The 24,831-nt window shown below is 46.3% G+C and overlaps 1 protein-coding gene across 3 annotated transcripts in view; it reads left to right on the top strand.

Moving 5' to 3' along the window:
- The window catches only part of TBL1X (transducin (beta)-like 1X-linked), a 260,115-nt gene that overhangs the window by 205,677 nt on the left and 29,607 nt on the right, over positions 1-24,831 (top strand). For all 3 annotated transcript variants that reach the window (XM_011950906.1, XM_011950905.1, XM_011950907.1), the window contains 2 exons: positions 18,089-18,234; positions 22,017-22,269. In XM_011950906.1, the coding sequence (XP_011806296.1) occupies positions 18,089-18,234; positions 22,017-22,269 (399 nt within the window). The remainder of the gene's footprint in view (positions 1-18,088; positions 18,235-22,016; positions 22,270-24,831) is intronic.

The raw sequence follows: 24,831 nt of genomic DNA, 5'->3' as shown, positions 1-24,831 counted from the left end.
AAAAAAAAAAAAAAAAAAAAAGATTATATAGATTTGTTTATAAGGTTTTATTACGAATTGGGTTTAACATTAATAGTATACAAATGCAAAGGTGAAATTTTGCTTTTTCTTTTAAACAAGATTTTCGTGTAATATTAAGGGATATGAAAGGTTTTTGTTTGCCCCTTTGAGTAAATGGCAGGGAAAAGGAAGAGGGGAAAGAAAAGAGACAGATTCAGTTGGCTTCATGCCATCTTCATTGGGTCCTGTTGTTTGGAAAGCTGAGGCTCCTATCAAAGTAAAGACTTTTTCCTTCATAAAATTTTTGAGTTATCATTTTGGCTGAATGAATGACTTAGGTATACTGTGACCTGGGATCCTATTTTGTAATATCTAGTGTTTGAAACCTTTGATATTTGACAAACTACCAAGATCAAATTCTAGGTTATGTTTTAAAAAAAAAAGTAGGACACCTAAAGTCCAAAAGAGATATATTTGGCTTATTTGATATATTAAAATCATGCAGGAAGCATTGTCAAATGTAAGATGGTGTTTAACTTTCTTTGGGTTATATTCATATAAATATGCTATTCGTGTGTGTTACAAACCTGTGTAAGATTCCTATAATTCTGATGTTTCAGTGTATGTTATTAATAATTGTAATTGTTATGTTAAATTGTTGTGTGTCACAGAGATGACCAGAATTCCTTGTTGACTGCATCTTTATGGCTGGTCCTGAGACGTCTGTCATCCATAGACAATTACTGTCTTGTGTTGCTCCTTTTTAGAAGGCAGTTGTTACATTCAGCTATAGGACTCTGACAGGTACTCTTGAATGCAGGTCTCTGATAACTTTAGAAATTGTGCCATTGGAATAGGAAGAAAAACCCCAAACTTTTGGGACTCTCGTGAAGAGCTGATGTGTTAAACATTGCCAATCCCTTTGTTGTTCAGAATCAAGAAAGTGCTTTTCTTTTGAGCTATTTACCACTTTTAGCAACTGAGTAAGATAAACTTGTGCAAAATTTACTGTGAGCAAAATTTGGAGCATGTTGCTTTTTCTCTACCTGATTTCTGCAGAATTTATAGAAACTATTTGAGTATTCTCAACTTATGGCAGTATAGTTACTTGCATAAGTGCAGTAAGAATCTGTTCTCTTTTGTAACAGAACAGAATTAGAAACACTGGTTATTTTACCAAGGCTTTGACTGGAATGGCATGTATTCAAATATAAACAGACTGCTTTAAGGAATCAAAGTTGACTTATAGAGCCAACAGAAGCCCCTCAGGAAAACGCCTCATACCTTGTCTGTGCGGTTTCTGTACAGGGTTCCTGACCTGTGGTAAGTAAAGAATGTTATTTTCTGGCAGGCCTAGGGAGCCCCAAGTTATCTTGAGACCTTGGGTGGAGGAAAGAGCCTATTATGGCAAATAATTATTCTTGCTGCGCTTTATACGAATAATCAGTCCAAGCATAATAAGACTAAGACTTACTTTGCAAGTAAATTTGTCTCACTATGATTTGTCTTTCATAAAAATGGGGGCTGGAGAGAGAAAACTTATGTTTCAAAAAACTATAAACTTTTTGAGTTTTCATTATTTTCTGTTAACCCCGAATTCTTCGTGGGCTACAAGTCCCTAAACTAATGCTTTCAGATTTTTCTTCCCCTTTTCCAACTTGGACTCAATAAAATGCTACTACTTTGTTCGTGAGGCCCTGCAAGCTGAAGCTTATTCCTCGTAATATAGGCGACAAAAACATTTCAGATTTTCACTGCCTTCTTCATCTATAACTGAAGAGGCCTAACCCATCTGCATTGCCACCTCCTGATATGGGAAACAGCTGTTTAATTAAACAGCTAGTCTCAGGACTAGGAAACTGACTTAAAAAGAATATGGAGCGATATATGTAAATGTGCTCTTTCCTGTCCCTCCCAATTTGTCTGTCTAACAACCACTGGCCCAGATCTCTCTGCGAGCCGCCCCATGTCTGATTGGTTCTCAGAGATGTTCCTCTCTCTGAGAGAGATGTTCTCCCCCAGAGCTTAAGGTCAAGTCTACAAAGGCTTCAGAAGCGAGGACTTCCACTCTATCCTATAGGACCTTGTAGTGCACTGTTCACTTAAATGCTGTGCCAAAACTACAGAGGAACATCCTAATGCCTTTGTCATGCAAGCCTTGAAACCCCAACCAGGCACATGTGAGTACATGCAGACAGCTGCAAAGGGGTTCCACTGCTTTTACCTTGGGGTCTACAGCTGCACCCAGTCTGCCCACTATCAGCAGGAAGAAGTTAGCGCAGTCGTCTCTTCTGTTTCCATCTTCATAGCCCACACCTTAAGAATAAGATGTTATAAAACCCAAAGGGAGGGATTGAAACCACCTTTGCAAAAATTATAATTAACTGAGAAAGTGTTGACAGTGAGAGCAAAGTGACGTGGCTGACTGTCTTGCTTCTAGCTCACAGGTTGACTGTCTCTGCTCATTCCTGGCCATGGGCCAAGCTAACTTGGGGGGAAAATTTAGTTTATAGTTTAAATAATAGTCCTTCCCCAAAACTAAATGTTGTTGTAAAACTAATGAAAGGCCACCAAGTTAGAATGAGAGGGGCTTGAATTCTAAGTAATTTACCGTTACGCCATTAGCCATTGTGCCGGCAGCGAAGATTTGCATCTTCCCTAATTACTCTTGAAGATAATATCACTGTTGTAGAACCTGAGATTGGCCTTTGAGATGTCTTTTCAGGTGTTTGCATTTCTGACAACGAGATTGCCCCACTTGGACCTGTGAACAACCGGTCCTGCGGCCCCCCCCACCCACCGAGGAACTGACTCAGCATAAGAGGACAGCTACAATTCCCTATGATTTCATCTCCAACCCAACCAGTCAGCATGCTCCCTACCCTACCCCGCTGCCCACCAAACTATCTTTAAAAACCCTAATCTTTGAGCTTTCGGAGAGACTGATTTGAGTACTAACAAAACTCCAGTCTCCCGTACAGCCGGCTCTGCATGAATTAAACTCTTCATTACAATTCCCCTGTCTCGATAAATCAGCTCTGTCTAGGCAGCGGGCGAGGGGAATCCATTGGGTGGTTACATTACTCTTAATATTTGTGAATAATTGCATCTACAAAAATGATTAAGTGGCTTTGCCCACTGTAATCCTAGTAGCTGACAAATTACTCTGTAGATTCCACTGTGTTTCCTAGGGCCGTGGAATGCCTTCTTATGCAAGACACGTTTCCATGGATTCAGGAAATCATTTTAATGGTTCAGCTATCTTAATTTAAACAAAAGTTCAGGGCTTATTGTTCAGCTGAGTCTCTAAAAATATTTTTTGACTGCAGCGGCTCTTTTACATTGCTAATGTGTATCCTTGTTTAAAAAAAGAATCTTTATGAAACAGTGAAGGCCAGCATTTCTTTGAGGTGTTGGCAGTCTTTGCTTTAGGAATAATAAAGGAAAACATTAGTTTCATCAAATAATAAAATAAGGAAGACCTGAATAAAATGTCCACATTAGTAGACGATGAAAGCACCCTGAAACTCTACAAGGCAGTAATGTCTTATACCTTGATGTGATCTCATTAAGTGAGAGCAGCACATTTTGCTGGTGTGTTGGGACCCCCAAGATCACCCTCAGGCCCAGTGGTTTGCTGAAATGGCTCACAGACTCAGTACCTGCCACACTTGTGGTTTATTACAGTGAAGTGATACAGATGAAAGTCAGCAAGGGGAAAAGGCACACGGCACGAAGTCCAGGTGAAACTAGGCACAACTTGCAGGTGGCCACCCCCGGTGGAGTTACAGAGAGGCTCTCAATTCTCCCAGAAGAATATATGATTGGCCACGTGCAGGAGAGTGGCCAGCCAGGGAAGCTCACCTGAACCTTGGCGCTCAGGGTTTTTATTTGGGAGCCATTCCTATGGACATGCGGCCCATGCCGAGGGGTTCAGAAGGAAAATAGGAGAATACATGACTATCCACACCACTTCAGGCCCAGGCCACATGGAAACCTGGGTGAGGTTCTGTATCTGTCATTTGTGCATTTATGCATATGTTAGATGTCAGTGTTAAAAACTTAACTTCTACGAATGCGTAGGAGTGGGTAAGTAGCTGGAGAACGTGATACCCAGGCCTTTCATATAGAAAAGAATAGCACATCACCCTGGCCAGCTGTGCGGCATGAACAGTTGATCCTCCTCCACCAAGTATGTCTATTCTCCCTTTGCTAAATACAGTGGTGGAGGTTTGCAGAGCCTCTGCTCACATGGGAGGTTATGAAAGGGCTAATTGTTCAATTACCAACCCTCTCATAACTGTGCTAGTTGCAAACAAACTGTTTGAAAAGACTGTTTTGCTAAACTGTTCTCTTGGTGTGATTATAACCACTTACAGTAGCAAAATGCAGGAATCCGGAAGTTCTTAGTTCCAGATGTTCATAACCATTCCACTCTCCCGGTTCCAGTACAATTTCAGTTGTGCGATCTTTTCTAAGTTTATTGTTCTAAATTAAGACTTGCCGTTCTTACACTCATTAATTTGTTACGGGGAGAAAAAGCAGTTAGAATGAAAATCAGATGAGTATAAATTTCAGTTGTTTAAGTATACATCTTGTCAGTGTAGTGAAAAAATCTCCATTGGTATTGACACCCACAAAAAAGGTTAGATTCTGTTGAAGATGCACATAAGCCTTAAATTTCACTTCCTACTTTAAAAATTGGTGACGATGTGAAAATGTCTAAGAGAGTCCACATTTCCTGTTTTAGATAAGATGAAATAGCCACTAACCAAGGTGCCTGTCTTCCGAGTTTATTCACCGTTACGTTCAAGACTTGCCTGCTCTGAAATTCTAATGTGACCTTAAAAGTGTCTAGCATTGATATGTTTTACGCCAAATTCCATTTCCTTTCTTGCTTTCCAGACTGAATAGCAAGCGAGTTGTCTGAACTGTCAGACACAACACTGTCCCTCTTCCCTGAAGTCTCTGTACATCCCTTTGCTGGTGCCTCCTTCTCCATTCACTTCTCAACTACTACTGCCCCCAAGATGATGTTCTTTTTTCCCCTCCCACATCTGTGCCTATAGTAATATGCCACTCCCATGCTCCTCAAGTCTGAGTCCCATCCCCAATCTCTCTACTGATCCCCCAAGTCTGAGTGTCCCCTCCCAATCTCTCCAGTGACTCCTCCCCTCCAAGTCACGATGTGTATCCCCAACTTCTCCATTGCCATCCATACTGATATTTTGAATGACACTTCATGGGCACTCTTTAATGTAATCTCACACTTGGTACCATCACCATTTCCCTACCACGGTCTGTCCACTCCAAAGATAAGCTTCCTCCACCCTATGATTATGTCACTCTTTGTCTTAGCCCATTCGAGCTGCTGTGACAAAATACCATAAACAACAGAGATTTTTTTTTTTCTCACATTTCTGCAGGCTGGGAGTCCAAGATCAGGGTGTGGGAGATTCGGTGTCTGGTGGGGACCCGCTTCCTGGTTCATAGATGGCGCCTTCTTGCTGTGTCCCCACATGGTGAAAGAGGCAAGGGAACTCTCTGGGGTCTCTTGTATAAGGATACTCATCCCATTCATGAGGGCTCCACCCTCATCACCTCCCAAAGGCCCCACTTCCTAATGCCATCCCCTTGGGGCTTAGATTTCAATATATGAATTTAGAAGGGCAGAGAGAAGCGTTCAGAATTAGCACTGTTCAGTAGAAAAACATCAGGATTGTGTTCAAACATTTTTTTCCGTCGTATCTTTCCTACTGTCTCCTTGTCTTCAGTTCCCTCCCCACCACCTGGCACCCAGATATCCCACCCTTGTCAGTGTTACCCCATCCCCCCATCACTGCTTTGTTGTAGTAACAATATCTTGCATGTATCAAGTACTTGCTGTGTGCCAGGCATGATTCTAAATATTGACAGATGAAACTGTTTATTCCTACCAATCCCTGGGAAGTAGAAACAGCTCCATCCTCATTTACAGATGAGAAACCCAAGGTACTGAGAAGGTCCTGGCCTACCCAAGTCACCTCAAGGAGGTCATACAGCTGGGATTCAGAACATCATCCATCTGGCTTTGGAATCTTTCTCATTTTTTCATTTATTCATCATTCATTGAAAAAAATGTAATAAAAAGTATATATATATGTATCTATCTATCTATCTATATAGCTATCATGTACTACGTGATGCTTTCAAATACAGTCGACCCTCCACATGCACAGGTTCCCCATCCACAAATTCAACCAACTGTGGATCAAAAATAAACTGGGGGCTAGGCACGGTGGCTCACACCTGTAATCCCAGCACTTCGGGAGGCCGAGGTGGGTGGATCACCTGAGGTCAGGAGTTTGAGACCAGCCTGTCCAGCATAGTGAAACCCCATCTCTACTAAAACTACAAAATTAGCTGGACATAGTGGCGCATGACTGTAATCCCAGTTACTTGGGAGGCTGAGGCAGGAGAATCGCTTGAACCCGGGAGGCAGAGGTTGCAGTGAGCCAAGATGGTGCCACTGCACCCCAGCCTGGGCAACGAGCAAAATTCCTTCTCAAAAATAATAATAATAATAATAAATAGGAAAACAACAATTAAAGATAACAATACAACAAGATAATACATACATTTCTAATTTTTAAAAAACAGATTTATTACAGGAAATATGAAAATATGAATTAAGGTTGCAATGGGCAGCACAGCAGAGAAAGGGCTGCCTGCCCTCCTCCCCCTGCCCCATATATATTTTTTGTGTGAGACAGGGTCTCACTGCGTTGCCCAGGCTGGAATGCAGTGGCATGATCTTGGCTCACTGCAGCCTCAACCCCCTGGGCTCAAGCAGTCCTCCCACCTCAGTCTCCCAAGTAGCTGGGACCACAGGAATGTGCTACCACACCCAGCTAATTTTTCGTAGTGTTTATAGAGGCAGTGTTTCACCATGTTGCCCAGACTAGTCTCGAACTCCTGGGATCAAGTGATTCACCCACCTTCACCTCCAAAAGTGCTAGGATTACAAGCATGCGTCACTGCACCTGACCTATTTATTGTTTTTTAAAGACAGAGTCTCTCTCTGTTGCCCAGGCTGGGAGTGCAGTGGCACAATCATGGCTCACCGTAGCCTCAGCCTCCTGGGCGCAAATGATCCTCCCTCCTCAGCCCCCCGAGTGACTGTGAGTGCAGGCACGTGCCACCACACTCCTCAACTAATTATTTTTATTTTTTGTAGAGATAGGGTCTCATTTTGTTGCCCAGTCCGGTGTCAAACCCCTGGCTTTTTTGGAATGATCCTTCCACCTCGACCTTGCAAAGTGCTGGGATTACAGGCATAAGCCACCACACCCAGTGCCAATCGTAGTTCTTTGCTCGTTATCTGAATTTTCACTGTATTTGCGTACACCTGGAGTATTTTCTTAATATTTGTCTTAACTTGAAACAGTTGCCTCTTATTAAATATACCAATACATATTAGTATACTAGTTTCATTTAGTTCTGTTGTTCGCATAACGTACATTCCAATAGCTATTAAATTGCAAACATTTGCCCTCACGCTACTTAAAATTATTTTGAGTACCATCAGAAATGTGGAGGCCCCCAGAGAATACTTGATGTCCAGGAATGCAGTAGTCGTCACCTTTTCCCCAGCAGCTTGAGAAAGGGCATAGAGTGCCATCTGAGCTGGATTTGAACCAGAAGTTTTTAGGCAAAGTAAGAAGAGCACTTCAAGAAAAACAAAGAGCAAAAGCCGTTATTTTTGAGGAGAATGCGCCATCTTGGTGATGGGGACCTAGGACACATGATGGCAGGAAGGAGGAAAAGATGCTGGCAAGTAGGGTTAGTGGCAGATTAACACCAGCTGAGACGTGGGAACCTGTCCAGTTAGAAGCCATTGATTCATTGTTGAAAGATCAAACTGGACATAGTGTGAGTAAAGGATGACCTGCCTGCTTGGTGAAAAATCAGTAACCACAGAGGTGACTGTCAAAACCAACCAGCAACCAGGGAAAATGCTTATAGTGTGTTAGGTAAAAGAGAACAGAGATACAATACTCTGTAACCATGATGATTATACATATAAATTAAGATGCACAGGCCAGGGGCGGTGGCTCACGCCCAGCAGATAATCCCAGCACTTTGGGAGGCCGAGGCAGGTGGATCACCTGAGGGTCAGGAGTTCGAGACCAGCCTGGCTAACATGAAATGAAACCCCATTTCTACTAAAAATACAAAAATCACCCGGGCTTGGTGGCACACACCTGTGATCCCAGCTACTTGAGAGGCTGAGGCAGGAGAATCACTTGAGCCTGCGAGGTAGAAGTTGCAGTGAGCCGAGATTGTGCCATTGTACTCCAGCTTGAGCAACAAGAGTGAAACTCCATCTCAAAAAAAAAAAAAAGAAATTAAGATACGTAGAGAAAAGGGACTGGAAGAAATCCCCCAATGTGAGAACAGGAGTTGTGTTGTGATTGTTTAACAGTGTGAGTTAATTTCTCCATCTTCCAAATTGCTTTCTCTTATATTCCCAAAGTCATATCTTGACTGTTGTTTGAGTGTGATTTGCAATGGTGCTATCCATTGTAAATCTCTGGTTTAGCATTCATGCTGTCTTCCAATTTCCAAATGTTGAATTCAGAATTCATGAGTGTTCCAAGCTGCTGGAGAGCACACTGTAGGGCTGGAGGACATGAGCGTCTCTGAGCCTAGCTCTTCCTAGTAGTTGACTTGCAGCAGGAGCTGAGGCTTCTCCTGGCATCACCTCCACTACAATGTGAGCATTTCCAGGAAGCAGAACCCCCTATCCCAGCCGAGGCCCCTCCAAGGTTGTCTCATTGTCCTAGCCCCCCATTGCCCTGGGAGGAAGTAGCCATGTGAGTTTATGGCCTGAGTAATGCTTTTCCCTCCTGGATGCTCCCCACATCTAGAGGATATGAAAATAGTCTTGGCAAGGGCGCCTGTTCTGAGCTCGTCAGCGGCCTGAGCTGTATTCAGCCGCCACCCTTGGGGTCCAGGCCAGATGTTATGGCAAAACCCTATTTTAACGAGATCCTTCTGGTATTTCTTTTGGACGCCATCCGAGGCAGCTTCATTTTACACTAAATTCCATGTTACGGTGGGTCATCTCAAACAGGTCTGCAGCACGTCAAAATGTTCTCACTGCACTCTGTTTTCTGTAGGAAAATGTTGTCGGGGGTTAGGATGGGAGTTGAGGACTGGGCCTTGAGGATTTTTGTCATGTAAACACATTAAAATGGAAAGCTGATATGAACATGTTCAGTGATATAGACTGCAAAGGCAGAAAGAATTCTCCCCAGCATATTTTTTTTTGCTTTTTACCGTGGATATAACTGGAGTTTACATATGATAAGAACTGCTTCTTGGGCAGAAAATGTAATTCTCTGGTGAGACTAATCCATCACTGTTGAAGTGAAGGGAACCGGTAGTGAATTCGCCCCACAGATGAAGATAGGATTTCTAATTCTCTTGCCTTTTCTGTTTACTGTTCCTAACTCCATGAGAGTGTACGTGTGTGTCTGTGTTTTCTTCACCATTTGATTTTTCATCCCAGCTCCCACTTCCTCATCCTTGGCCTCTCTTCCATCTTTATTTTTATCACACCCTCCCCACCTCCGCCACCTTGTCCCAGCACTGAGAGGAAAGTGGGCAGCTTTCCAGGCAGCTGCAGTCCTGCTGGAGAAACCTTTATGATCCGGGAAGTATTGACTGAGGAGAAGCTGTGCTGACTCCGCTATGAATAGGGAGGTTGGAAAAATGTCAGCATTTGCAGAAACAAAAGGAAGTGCTACATGTACGTTCTGGTTTCATAATGACTATATTGTAAAACCCCTTCTCTTTAGCCCACTAGATTGGACAAGTATGTTAACCAGTGGCTGTTGGGTATCCACTGATCATAGAGCTAGACCAACAACCAAAGTTGTTTACCTCTCATAAGGTGGCTTTCGCAGGCATGCCAAAATCACATTATAAAACTCCCAGCCACAAACTCTAACATGTATTTTCACTTCCTATCCAATAAGGGATGTCCCCACCCCTTTACTCCCTAACTACTGTAGTCATAAAGGTACACTCCTAGTTCCTCCCTCTCTCTTGGCTTCTTGGTCCCTGTGTGTGACCAAGAACAACAAGGTTTCTTGTTGCCCTGTATGGCATGGTGTGGCATGCCCCAGCATACTCCCTTCCTTGGGAGCTGAGTAATAAATTCTTTCAATGGCATTAGCCTCTTTGTGTTGTCACTCAGTCACCTCCAGAAATTAAAACCTTTCAGGTTTTGTTGGCACCGTAAGGTAATTCATTTTCTCTACGTAGGATTTTAGAATTGAAAGGGACCTTGTAGATCATTGAATTCCACCTGTCCATTGGTCAGAAAAGGAAGCTGGGAAAATTGATAAGGGCAGATCCAGGCCTCAGAGCACCTGGTTAAATGTGTTCTCTCTATAAGCCTAAGAGATTGGTACCAAATTCTTATGGCATTGCATCCGGTATGATCCTTCATTCCTTCTTTCTTCTCTTTGTCAAAAAACTCAGTTTTTTTTTTATTTGCTGTTGGGCCTAAATCAATTCTTATCCTTTTTCTTCCAAGTTCTCTATTCTAAAAGTATTGAGGACTTAGTTTTATTCCGTTTTTTATCACCCTTCATTGACATCAGTTGACCAGTTTCTCTGAGCCATTCATCATCAGTCTTCTCAGCAGTACTAAGGAGGAGTGGTCTGTGTGTTACAAAGTGAATTACAACAGGTTTCCTGCCTTCAAAGGGCGTCAGTCTTTTCAGAAGCCAGGAGATGCATGGGAAACATAGGACGTAGCGCACGGCGCCATGATAAAACGCAAGGATGGGGAGGAGGCCTAAGGGAGCTCGGAGAAGAGGGCAGTCACATCTGTAGAGAGCACGAGGAAGGCTGCTGTGGGGAAGGGAGGCCTGGCTGCAGCCATAATCACTGAGAAGCTTGGCAGGGGTGGATAAGGGAATTCTAAAGCAGAGTTTCCTGCCCTTGCACTTTGAAATTTGGGGATGGATCTTTTTTTTTTTTTAACAGAGTCTTAACTCTGTTGCCCAGGCTGGAGTGCAGTATCACGATCTTGGCTCACTGCAACCTCTGCCTCCCAGGTTCAAGAGATTCTCCTGCCTCCACCTCCCAAGTAGCTGGAACCACAGGCATGTACCACCTGCCCAGCTAATTTTTGTTTTTAGCAGAGACGGGGTTTCACCATGTTGGCCAGGATAGTCTCCTGGCCTCAAATAATCCACCCTCTTCAGCCTCTCTAAGTGCTGGGATTACAGGCATGAGCCACTGCGCCCAGCTGGGGCTGGATCATTTTTTGACATGGTAGACTGCCTTGTGGATGGTAGGATGTTTAACCACATCCTTGGCATCCACCTGCGTGTTGCCTGTAGCACGTAGACACCCACCCACCCAGACATTGCCAGATGTCTTCTTCTTGGGGGACAAAAACAGCCTCACTGGAGAACTATTGGTCCAGATCAAGAGACCAAAATGAGTGAAGTCATCCTATGGGAAGACAGGCATATGTTTGGAGCATGGTGAGAGCTGGCTCAGAACAGTGTACCAGAGGCTTGGAAGGCCATGCTGAGGTGAGGCAGCTCGTCCAGGCCTGCTGGCCCTCGACTGCTTTGGAAAAGGAAAGCAATAGGTGGCTTATGGTGATCAGGGAAGTTGCTGCAGTGGTTTTGTGTTGCATTGGGCAGCACATGCAAAGCTTGCATGCTATTGCCTGACACCAAGAAAGTGCTCACTAAACACCAGCTATCATTGTTATTGCTGTTATTGTCAGGCATATTAGAAGGGGAGAGATGAACAAAGGGCTGAGAGAGGATGAGGTCCCAGGACCAGAGTGGTGGCAAAGAGAAGACAGGTGTATAGCAGAGATACGGAGAAGACAGAGGCAGGGCATCTGGGAGGCCATGACATTGACTTACTGGTACTATATGCGTACAGTCATCCCTGGGTATTCATGGGGGATCGGTTCCAGGACCTCCTTTAATATCAAAATCCATAGATACTCAAGTCCCTGATACAAAATGGCATAGTAGTTACATATAGTCTATGCACATCCTCCTGTAAACTTTCAATCAGCTCTACATTACTTATAATACCTAATACAATGTCAATACTGCGTTTGTTGTATTGCATTGGTTTTTTATTTGTATTATGATCATCGTATTTTTGTTGGTTTTTTTCTGGATATTTTTGATCTGTGGTTGGTTGAATTGGTGGACACAGAACTATCGGATATGGAGAGTCAACTGTATATAAAATTAGGTCAGCACACTTTTCCTGTAGAGGAGCAGATAGTAAATATCCTCAGCTTTGTGAGCCATGTGGTCTCTGTTGCACCTACTCAACTCTCCCATTGTGGCGTGAAAATAGCCATAGGTAACACATCAACTCATGGGTGTGGTCGTATCTCAATAAAACTTTAATGACACACACTGGCAGTGAGCCACACTTGGTCTGTAGGCCTCAGTTTGCAAGCCCATGATCTAGACAATGCACAGATAGCAGATGGTGCCCATCAGCTTTGGATAGCTGTCGGTATTACAAGTGTGTAAATCTGTTGAATACTTAATAAAAATTCCAGTTTTAATGCTACAAATTGATACCCTTGGTATTTGTTTTAGCTGAAGATGCAAAACCAACCCCACAGCTGCCTGAGTATTAAATTCTACTTTTCTCTGCCAAATAAGCAGTATATCTGAAGGCCAGTGACTGGTAACTTACCAGATTCTGCTGATGAATCAGGCCAACATTAGCTGGGCATAGTAGTTCACTATATAACTCAAATGGTTTGTGAAGTCATTTGTGAGGGGTATGGTTTAGCAGTGTCATAATTGCAAGAAACATAATACATGTACTTGGTTTGTTTTAAATCTGTTTATGTTGCCTAGTTAGATGAGACAAATTCTTACACAGACTGTCCCTCTCTTGTGAGACTATTACAGCTTTTATTCCAAATGGACAGGACTTCACATGGAAGATCCCACCATCCTTTATAAAATGCCGTCCTTTGTGTAAGCCTTTCAGTTGATCATGATTATACTCATTTTTTCTCCCTGGGAATAGTTTTATCTCATCTGATTATGCTCTATTACTGTCTGTTATCTAAGGTCTGTGACCAATTGCATGCAGAGGGTGGCTTGCTTTTCAATAGCAACAAGCAAGAACCAAGCAGAAATGTAAGGAGAGTAGAGCTGGGGGTAGTGGCCTCTCAGGGTGTCAATTCCCCAACCATGGTGGGGTTGATGGGACAATATCTGGAAACATTTTTGGTTGTTACCAAAATGTGGGAGTGTGCTATTGGCATCTAGTGGGTAGAGGCTGGGGGTGCCGTTCAACATCGTACAACGCATGGGACTGTGTCCGCCACAGCAAAGAATGAGCCAGCCTCAAAGTCAGCCAGGCTGTGGTTGAGAAACCCTGCTGTCAGGAGATTCATCAGGGATATGCCTCCTAAGTAGGTGGCAAGCCTAGCGTCTTCAGGAATGTCTCTAGGCTAGCCTACTGGTGACACCAAGGACACTAACGCATCACCCTCACACGATCTTTCATCAAGGTACCACCAAGCCCTTTATTCTCCTGCCCTTTAACTACTTCTGCATCTGCCGCAGGGGCAGTCCTTGGTGCTTTGTCTGTCATTGACATTCTGGTCTTTGTTCCTGTGGATGTCTTGTTGGGCAGAAGAGATGTGTTCAGAGATGCGGGAAAGCAGAGGAGGCACAAGGTACCGAAGTCTCACCACTCTGGCAGACTGCAAATGAATGCGCCCATTAGCCCTGGAGTCCAAGTGTGACGGGTGAGATGCTGGCAGGCATGGAGGCAGGCATTACCTTCTGCAGTACCCTGCTACCTAGTTCCAGCAACTGTGGCCTAAGAGGAAGTGGTCAAGCAGCCTCTATTACATAGTCCTTGGGCATTGTCTTAGTTTGTATGGGCTGTAACCAATACCTTAGACTGGGTAATTTATATACAACCAAAATGTATTGCTCACAGTTCTGGAGGCTGGGAAGTCCAAGATCGAGACGCCAGCAGATTTGGTGTCCAGTGAGGTGCTGTTTCTCGTGGATGGCTCCTTCTGTGTCTTCACATGGTGGAAGGGGCAGGGAAGCTTGCTTGAGGCTCTTTTATAGGGGCACTGATCCCATTCACGAGGGTGGAGCCCTCATGATTTAATTGCTTCCTGAAGGCCCCACCTCTTAATACTGTCACGTTGGGGATTTGTCTCCCACTTACAAATCGTTGAGGGAGACACAAACATTCAGAATGTAGCAGGCATCTTCCTGTCCCAGAATGAATATCAGAACTAGCAAATAATCCTAGCGGCCATTTCATCTGACATCCTTATCGTTCCAACAAGGAAAGCTGGGACAGCAACCTTTCCACTCACTGTGGTCTTCTCTCCATCAAATGTTTCGGGAGTCTGGCTGCTGTCCCATCTATGTGTCTTATCAGCACCTCAAGGTACATTTTATCCCTACACCACAGAAGAGGTAATGGCAAGCCCAGCCAAATGAAGCGACATGGGCCAGGCACCCAGTGGCAGAACGAGGACAGAACCCGGCCATCCTGCCTGCTGCTGACATTTTCTCCATCCAGCCCTCCTGCTTGCCTTCATGAGACCACATGGCCAGAAATCAGTAAGAACATCTTGCAAGCAAATGGACTGAAAACCATTGCTCTAGAGGCCATGTAGAGATCCATTCAAAGAAATGCAGCTAGTGAAAATTTCAGCAAATAGGAGGACTTCTGTTAACCATGGCATGGAATGCACATCTCCCAGGTCTTTATGAAAGTACCTAATTTCCAGTCATGACAACGTACCCTTTCCAAAAGAGGACCCAAGTTGATGAAAGACCTTCAAGGTACCCCTGTAGAACTTTATCCTGCGTATTTGTCATTGTGCATCTGCATAGATAGTCCTTTCAGCAGGTGACTTTCAGCTCTTTGCAGAAGTCTCAGGCGCCACACCCTTCGTCCATCTTTACTGGTTCATCTTTTTGTTCCAAAAAGACTTAATTGAATGTGAATACTGTTCTCCATATGATCTAGAAATGAAATCTATGTTGGAGAGCAGAAACACGTAGAGAGAGAAAGTTATGCAGCCAAATCATGTACTGAACAGTAAAAACCCAGATGAGAGAGAAATCAAGGGCACGCTCTCGCCGTGGGTTAGACTGAGCTTTGCACACTGTTCTTTCTGAGTTGCCTGAGCTGCACCCAAGCTGACTGCCGTTCAGGGCTGCCAGTGGTCTAGCTGAGCAGCCAGGTGGAAATGGAGTCTGTGTCCATGCAGGGAATTCAAGAATTTTGGTTCCTGTGCCTGTGTGTGGGTCTTGGAGTGTAAAGTAAAAAGCGGAATCTCAGGGTCACATAGTCTACAGTTCAGTTTAGTTCGGCGTCATATCACATGATCCTTGGGCGGGTTACCTGATGTCTCCAATGTTTGTCCTTTATGTATGAAACAAAAACAGTACCAACTCCAAACAGCTGCTACAAAGACTGAGGTAGTGGACAGAGTGTCCAGATTTGGTTGAAGATGATAATGTGGTGAGAATCGGCTCTGTTTCACAGAGCATGTGACTGCAGGTATCAGTTCTGTGGCCCAGTGCTGCTTGCAGGAATGAATGAGTGAGAGTGGATGAGTGAAATATCCCAGGAGTGTGAGACTTTCCTTCCACAGTTGCTCCATCAGCCATGAGGTTTGCTTGTCAGGAGCCGTCATCAGCACCTAATGCTGCATTCTGGTGCCTTCAGTAGTTGTTTCTAGACACTGTTTCATGGTGGCTAAGAGTGGTTTCTGGCTGCCCAGGCTTAGATCTCAGCCCCACCCCTACAAACTGAGCAACAGGAGCCTGTCAGTTACCCTCAGAAGATCTCAGAGACCTGATTCAAGGGGAAAGGGGCAGTGACAGAATGATGCTGAGAGGCTTAAAGCCATTGAGTAGGAGCCACGTGAGTGGCCCCCATCAGCCACGAGAGTCATGATGTCTATGAGAGAGGAATCACTGTGGCCCAGAATAGATAAGGAAGATTCCATGTAGTGGATTGTCAAGCCAAGAATGCAGTGAGGTCCTGCTTTATCCATTGACTGGGGTTTTTCTCTTCCACACTTTGCCAAAGACCTCAATGATAAAAGCTTGCAGGTAAAACTCTGTATGGCATGGCGGAGAATAGAGACATTGGTGAATCCAAGGGTGGGTTGCTTCATTTTGGTAGGAGTGGGTAGGGGAAAAGGAAAGTGTGGATAGAGAGAGAGAAAACAAGTTAGAAGGAAAAGGTAAGGTTGTTGTAAACAGCCTTGGCTTATATCGTCCAAAAACACAGGGACGGAGGAACCCTTGGGGATAGGGGAAACTGGAAAGGGCTCCTTTGCAACCTAATGTAGGCGGTTATAGTTTTGTAAAAAAATATGCAAGGCTCTGTGCAGTTGATTGTAAAATGAATAGCAGCTACCCTCTTACCTGTTAGATAAATCTGAACTACACATTTGATATATTCTTTACAACCTGGCGATGGGGACAGAACAGAGGGTGGATTGAGGAGGAGGGAGAGTAGACAGAGAAAAGTGAAGTGTCAGAAAGCAGCAAGGAGAGCACAGCGCAGAGCTCCTCTCCTGGAGGAACATTCCCATCTGGTGAGCGATTTGTTTATTGCAAGGTCAGTTTGCATTTGGATAAGGAGAGGCCGAAGGGCACTGATACGGAGGCAGAGGGAAGCCGGCTGCCAATGCCCCCCATTGGCTGAATGAAAAACGGCGGAAGAGGAGCACTTGTCCAGCAAGGCTGACCGTCCTGCCTCCTGGGATAAGCAGATTCTCAGCCTGCAGAGTGGCCTAACCAGCGAGGCAGAGTGGCTGCTTTCCGAACTCCTTGCTTCCTGCTCATTTGCCTCATCCATGGGAGATGTAAACAGTGTGAGAGTTGAAAGCCACACCATGGGAATGCCTTGGTGTCCATCCCACCTGTTGCCAGGGAGCCGAGCATTGGGGGTTCATGTTCCTCACACGAGATCCCCCCATGACCTCCACCTCCCAAGGATTTCAAGCTCCTGTGCACCCCCAGGCCGCCTCTGCACCAATCAAAGTGACCCAGCCCTGCCGGGCGGGGTTGCCTGTTTTAGGAAGCTCCCTGCAGCAGCCTAGGCTTGCTGGCAGTAGGATGCTACCTCCCTCCCTCTCCTTGATGAAGGGCTGTCGCAGCTTCCTCATCACCCCCAGACTTCCACATAGATGCCCAGCGTCATTGCCTTCTTTCCTTGAAGCAGGCGTCATCCACAAGAGCAAGACATGGCTTTCTGTGTATTCAGTCCTGACCCCCTTCCCAACAGCTTCATTCAAGAGCCTTCATCCAAAGCTGATCTGAAAACACCTTTCAATTGCCAAGCATCATTGATCAGCAGCTTCCTTAGAGCGGCAATGAAAGAGATGCACTGGGGGAGGAGAGGAAAAGAGCCAGCATCCATTAGCAGAGAGAACATTCCCAGTGTTTTGAGAAAATGACTCAGTGCCACACCAGTCAGTCCAGAACAGCCTCTTCTCCATCCTCAGTTGTTGGGTTGTGATACACTTACCCCGCGTGCCAGGAGCACTCGGGGCCAGCGTTTGCTCTTCCCTCATCTTGGGCTGAAGAAAGGTACCCTGTGTGCTTTCAAGGGGTGACACAGAGAGGCTTCAGCGTGAGCTCCTGCAGAGTCTTACGAACCACGGAGTTTAGGGGAAGCCTGGAGCCGAATTTCAGTAACAGAAATGTCCAACTGGGGCATGCAGGGCAAACTGTTGTCTGTTCTGCTTTGTTCTTAATAACACTGAAACGGTTTTACCATTAAAGGCCCTTGTTTCATCACATACCAATCCTGGTCTTCCTGGGTCTGAAGTGCCTCCCTCTCTCCCTGCCCTTTCCCACCTTACTGAACCCGAATCAGAAGCATTCCTGGGCATTCTGCAGCCGTGTCTGTCCCTGCAAATGTTAAGTGTGTCTGAAGTCCGCGGGCCACCCTCAGATCTCAATGGCTGCACCTCCCTCCTTCCATTCGGGTCTCACTCAACCTCGGCTTTCCCCTCTTGCTGCAGGTTTTTCCCACTCGGCTTTCACATTTGGGATTGAGAGCCACATCAGCCAGTCCAACATCAATGGGACGCTAGTGCCACCGGCCGCCCTCATCTCCATTCTCCAGAAGGGCCTGCAGTATGTAGAGGCCGAGATCAGTATCAACGAGGTACGTAGCTGCTGGGCGCGGCCCCCAAACAGCAGAGCCCTGGGAAGCTGCAAGAGCTTGGAACACGTTGGAAGCTAACATGCATTTCCCTCAGGCATTTGGGATTAATTCCGCGGCAGGGTGCAGTGGCTCTTTCCTGTAATCCCAGGACTTTGGGAGGCCGAGGCAGGAAGTCTACTTGATCCCAGGAGTTTGAAACCAGCCTGGACAACATGGTGAAACAGCATTTCTACAAAAAAAATTTAAAAATTAGCCCAGTGTGATTGTATGCACCTGTAGCCCCAGCTCTCGGGAGGCTGAGGTCAGAGGATCAGATCACTCAAGCCTGAGAGGTTAGGCCGCAGTGAGCTATAATTGCGCCAGTACGCTCCAGCCTGGGCAACACAGTGAGACTCTATCTCTAAAATTAATTTTAGAGGTAAGAAGAAGAAAGTAAGTTGGGTTTTTTTCCCACTTTGTGTTAATACCGGTTGTGTGGATACACAGCAGCAAGCTTCCAGTGCCCCTCCCACATGGCTCCGTGTTTTTGACTTAAATGTAGAATCACTGGCTGTTAAGATCTTCAGCTGCTCTGGGCTTCGGAGTGGACATTTGCCTTGCACTTACACAGACTTGCTCTCTCTTCTTGATTTCCTCGAGCAGGTTGGTTAGAGAGGGGCCCCACACATGGTCAGGTGGAATCTGTATTTCAGTGGAACCCAACAGAGGGCATCACCAGAGGCTGCGTCAGGGCAGAGAGGTGATGGCTCTTGTGTTAATGAGGATCTCAAGGGATGCTTTCATTACCGGGCTCGTTGTAGAGCAGATGGGGTAGGAGGATGGAAAAATTAAACGCACATTAAAATTGTGCACTTGGCTTGGAACCCCTCCCACTTTTTAGATTAGTCCTCAGTGAGCAGTTGTGCCAATTTTATACCAGTTTTGGTTTTAAACCACACACCTCACCCTCTCTTGTCCCCTCCAATTCTGGTCTCATGATTCTGCAGTGAAGATCCTCATGACTTCTGGGGAATAATGGGATCCACAAACTTTCTTGCCACCTTCACCTGAGTCCCTATTTTATTTTTAGAGACCGAGTCTCACACTGTTGCCCAGGCTAGGGTGCAGTGGCACAATCATGGCTTACCGCAGCCTCGACCTCCTGGGCTCAAGTGATCCTCCTGCCTCAGCCTCCCAAAGCACTGGGACCACAGACAGTCCCGGTTCCTGATTTCTCAATCCCCTGCAGCTTCCTCCCTCAGCCCCCTTTCTCCTACTCTGACCCAGGCACGTGATTCTACTGAACTTTTCCATAATGTACTGTGATCCATCCCACCTGGCAGTCACATTCTTCCAGGATTCCGTTTGTCCCATCTTTCTGGGAACTGGTCTTGCCCTTACAAACCCTTCTCCTTCACAGCAGGTTGCACTGCTTTCTCTTTACCTTTTAAATAACTCTTTTAGAAAACCACAAAGTAATATATCTTGTTTTCTTTTTCTTTTCCTTTTTTTTTTTTTGAGACAGGGTCTCTCTCTGTCACCCAGGTGGGAGTACAGTGGTCCAGTTATAGCTCACTGCAGCCTCAACCTCCTGGCTCAAAAGATCCTCCTGCCTTACTTAGCCTCCTGAGCAGCTGGGACTTACAGGCACACACCACCACATCCAGATAATTTTTTTTATTTTTTGTAGAGATGAGGTCTTGCTGGTCTTGAACTCCTGGGCTCAAGCGATCCTCCTGCCTTGGCCTCCCAAAGTGCTGGGAGTACAGGCGGGAGCCACTGTACACAGTCCCTGTTTTCTTTCTTGCACTTTTGCCTGCCATTTTTCACAAAGCTGTGGCTTTAGAAATTCCGGTGTTTTTTCCTCTCTTGTGCTCCTTTTTCCCTGGCAAACCCCTGGTGACCGGGATCTTCCGCTGACTCCTTCTGGCCCTGTCTAGTGTCTTCACTGCAAAACACACACACACGTGTGTGTCTGAGAGGACTTGTCCCCAAGGTCCAGCCAGCCCTCGGATCTCAAGGCGGCTGTGAGTCTGTTTTTCTTTGCTCATTGCCTTCTACCTCTCATCTGTTGAGAAGCCTTCATCATTTCCTTTCCTTGGTACTCCAGATTCTAGCACTCTAGGGGCTAATGAAAAACCGTCCCATTCGTCACAGTGGTTTCTAATCATTAAAAAGTGAGGCACGCCAGGGGCGTTAGTTCACATCTGTAATCCCAGCACTTTGGGAGGCCAAGGCGGGAGGGTTGCCTGAGGCCAGAAGTTCTAGACCTGCCTGGCCAATATAATGAGACCCTATCTCTACAAAAAAAAAAAAAAAAAAAATTAACCAGGTGCGGTGACACATGCTTGTAATCCCAGCTATTCGGGAGGCTGAGGCAGGAAGATCAGTTTGGTCCAGGAGTTTGAGGCTGCAGTGAGCCATGACTGTGCCCCTGCACTCCAGCCTGAATGACAGAGCGAGACTCTGTCTCCAAGGGAAAAAAGAGACAATGTACCCGCGGAGTTAAAATGAGGACATCATGTTACCACCTTGGACAGTTACCATGTTTTGTCATGTGCTTGTTCATTTGGGTGTGAACATATGAAGGAGGAAGGGGGTGTGGGAGCGTCTGGACCCATCGGTCACCATTGCCCACCCCATGGCCGGAATCAAGGGCCAAGAGTGCCTGAGGTGGTGATGCAGCTGGTTCTTTACATAGGTTGTGTTGGTTTTTTTATTTTGAATATTGTCTTGTAATCAGAAATCATTTGGAGTGATGTTTCATTTAGTTATTCAGCTGAAACCTGAGCCTTTCAGTTCTTTCTCGTTTCTGAAGTAATTCAGGTTCAGAGCATATAAACATGTGTTTGCACATCCAGATACAACCCCAAGGTGTATTGAGGTCCACCTGAGTTGAATATTTGGCATGCTTCACAAGGAAAGAACCTCCTGCTGTATTTTTAAACGTGTATGGACAGTTTTTCATGGTAAATGGAAATCAGAGAATCAAAGGATGGTCAGAAAAACATGAATCAAAACAAAATGATGTCAATCGTGTCCCGGCTCTAGTTAGTCTAACTCTGAACCCAAGGAGTCATTTCAGGTAGCAGCAAGTGCTTATTTTATTAAATCCCATGGACAGATGGACCCAGAATCCAGGCCTAAATGCTGTGGGCATCTCATTTGGGCTCTGCTTCTGAAGCGTTACCCTCCCATATAATGGATGGTCATTTGCAGAGATTTTGCACACTCGCGATGGCACCTGGGCAGGGCTTCTCCACCGCGGCACTCAGTATTTGGGGCTGCATGTTTCTCTGTGGTGGGGCCATCCTGGGCACTGTTGGATGTTGAGCAGCATCCCTGGGTTCCACCCACCAGATGCCAGGAGCACCTCTCCTCCCTTAGTTGTAACAGCCAAAAGAGTCTCCAGACGTTGCCTGATGCCCCCCAAGGAGTCACAGTCACCGCTCCCTCCCCCCATGTTGAGAATCATGCCATCAGGGATAGCACTTCTTGTCAAGAATAAATGGCCTTTTTGTCCTCAGTGCCCCAGTTGGGTTTGACACTCAGAACAACTGTCACACTTAGTTCTTACCAACAGTTTGTCATGTCCCCTTCCCTGCCCCCCTGCCCACCGTGGGATCCCTTCACCCCAGGCTTCCAGGCCCAGGTCCATGCTGCTTCCCCCGTGGCCCCCTGGTTGCTGGGAGCCAGCTGTTTCTGCCCCACTTCCCTGCGCTTCTCCTGCCCGGAGAGCAGAGTCCTTTCCCAGAGCCCTCACCTACGTGAGCTGACAGCTGTACCTTGGCTTGCTTCCCCAGGATGGCACAGTGTTCGACGGCCGCCCCATAGAGTCCCTGTCCCTGATAGATGCTGTGATGCCTGATGTGGTGCAGACGCGGCAGCAGGCATTCCGAGAGAAGCTCGCTCAGCAGCAAGCCAGCGCGGCGGCAGCGGCGGCCACGGCGGCAGCGACCGCAGCCACCAAGACCTCAGCCAGCGTTTCCCAGCAAAATCCATCGAAGAACAGAGAGGCCGCGGTGAATGGGGAAGAGAACAGAGCACATTCAGTCAGTGAGTGCAGGGGCTCTGGGAGTTCCGTGGGCCTCTCTGGGTTCATTGTTTTCTTCTTGGGCAAATCCGAATGCCTTCTTAAAACCCTGCCTGCTGTAAATGTCTTAGAAGCTGCTCTCTAGCGTTTGCTTATGATCTGGCCAGAAGAACTTCCCGTTCCATTTTTTCCATCACAACCCTTGGACCTGACCTTCTTTACCGTCATCTTCCACTTCAGGAAATCGTGCTGCGTTGCTAATCTGAGAACTCTCATGTAACACATGATTATTGCCCATGATAAACAACAGTGTTTCATTCGTGGACATCTTTAGTCTCAGCCTCCAACTTTCCATGCTCAGGGGTTTTGACCAAATTATGGTATAATTATTGAGCTTGCAGTTCCTGCCAAGGGCACTGGGCCCCAGACACTAGGCATAGGCTTATTTGGTCTTTGTTGTTGTTGTTGTTGAGACAGAGTCTCGCTCTGTCGCCCGGGCTGGAGTGCAGTGGTCGGATCTCAGCTCACTGCAAGCTCCGCCTCCCGGATTTACGCCATTCTCCTGCCTCAGCCTCCTGAATAGCTGGGACTGCAGGCGCCCGCCACCTCACCCGGCTAGTTTTCTTGTGTTTTTTTAGTAGAGACGGGGTTTCACCGTGTTAGCCAGGATGGTCTCGATCTCCTGACCTCGTGATCCGCCCGTCTCGGCCTCCCAAAGTGCTGGGATTACAGGCTTGAGCCACCGCGCCTGGCTAGCTTATTTGGTCTTTGCAAAACCCCAGGACATCAGTCCCTGTTAGGTGATTGCCCATGAGTATGTGGCAAGTCAGACAGAGAGCCCAAATTTCTACTCAGAAAACTTGCTCCACTTAGACCTACTGCTCTATACACCCGTAGGGACGCCACTTAAGGGTGCAAGTTCAGAGCGAGCATATGCACCGTGTATAGTGCACTGTGTGTGTGTGTGTGTGTACTGGCATGCGTGGGTATGCATGTGTGCATATGTATGTTGTACATGTGTATATCTGCACATGTATATGCCTGTGTGCGCGTGCGTGCATGTGAGTGTGTGCGTGCGTGCGTGTGCATGCGTGTGTGCGCACGTTTGTGTGTATATGTGTGTGTGTGCACGCACCTGTACCTGTGCATGGTATAGTGTATGTGCGTGTGCATGTGTGCGTGCATGTGTGTGCGTGCGTGCATGTGTGTGCATGGTGTAGTGTATGTGCGTGTGCATGTGTGTGCGTGCGTACGTGCCTGTGCATGGTGTAGTGTATGTGCGTGTGCATGTGTGTGCGTGCGTACGTGCCTGTGCATGGTGTAGTGTATGTGCGTGTGCATGTGTGTGCATGCGTGCGTGCCTGTGCATGGTGTAGTGTATGTGTGTGTGTTCCTCCTTATTTGAAATCGAGCTATGATGTTGGTGTCTTAAACCTGGTACGTCTTGGCTCCACAACTTCCTGGTGTGTAGAGAGCCAGCCAGATGCCTCTGATGAGGCTGCAGCCCAAGCCAAGCCCTGTGACAAGTTACCATCCACAGGCACCAGCTAACAAATTCCCTGGAGAATCAGATCCAGCATTTAATGGAAGGTTCCCAGATTGTTAATAACGTTTCTAGTGCAGTAGGGTGACGGAAAGGCCACCTGCCTCAGGTAAAAGGAAAAAAACCTCTCACCAGCCTTTTATTGATAAGGTCCCACAATTGTGGGGCAGGAAAAGAAGAGTCTGGCCCCCCTCCTCTGTGCATGTGACCAGTTCACCCTGGTTGAAATTTTGGAACAGCCACCCCAACCCCCTTCTCATACCCCACATCTCGTGCCTGACCCACAGCCCAATCTGTGGAGACAGGAGTGGTGGAAGGCCACGTTTTGATAAGAGTGAAAATACTGGCTGCCACGCCTGCCTGGAGTTACCAGGCCCCCAGCCACTGCGTGGCTGGCTAAGTTGCCAGTTTCCCTCTTGCCATTGCCAGGGACAGTGGATCTGCCACACACAGAAAGATGTTTTTCCTCTCTTCCAGCCAGATGGCACTTTAAGAGCATGGAAGAAACAGCAACATTGAAGAGTCCCATTGTTGTTTGAATCTTTTGTATCAGGCTTCTCGAGCCAAGCAGGACCACCAAGCATTTTATTTTTTACATAAACAGCACTCCTTACTTAGTGACAGCGAACCTAAGATCACATTGCTTCTGTTTCCCAGGTTTTCTACCAGAGCACCTTTATGAAAGACATATGACGAAGCGTGCTCAGTTCCTCACCGTCTCTCCGTGTTGTGAAACTGTTAACCACAGCTAATTGTTGGATGATCAGGCTATATTGCTGCTTTCTCAGGAGTATAAACCAGGGGCTAGCAAACTTTCTTTACAGGGACAGACAGGAAATGTCCCAGGCTTTGAGGGTCATGCAGTCTGTGTCACGGCTGCTGAAGTCTGTCATAGTGCAGAAGCCGCTGTGAGAGTCAGCTCAGGCTGCCATAACAAAAGGCCACGCACCAGGCAGTTTAAGAATTTGCTCTAGGCCGGGCGCGGTGGCTCAAGCCTGTAATCCCAGCACTTTGGGAGGCCGAGGCAGGAAGTCTACTTGAT

This window comes from Colobus angolensis, unplaced genomic scaffold (genome assembly GCF_000951035.1).
Source record: "Colobus angolensis palliatus isolate OR3802 unplaced genomic scaffold, Cang.pa_1.0 Scaffold310, whole genome shotgun sequence".
Taxonomy (NCBI): domain Eukaryota; kingdom Metazoa; phylum Chordata; class Mammalia; order Primates; family Cercopithecidae; genus Colobus; species Colobus angolensis.
The sequence above is the reverse complement of the archived record's forward strand: the minus strand, read 5'-3'. Positions and strand labels throughout refer to the sequence as shown.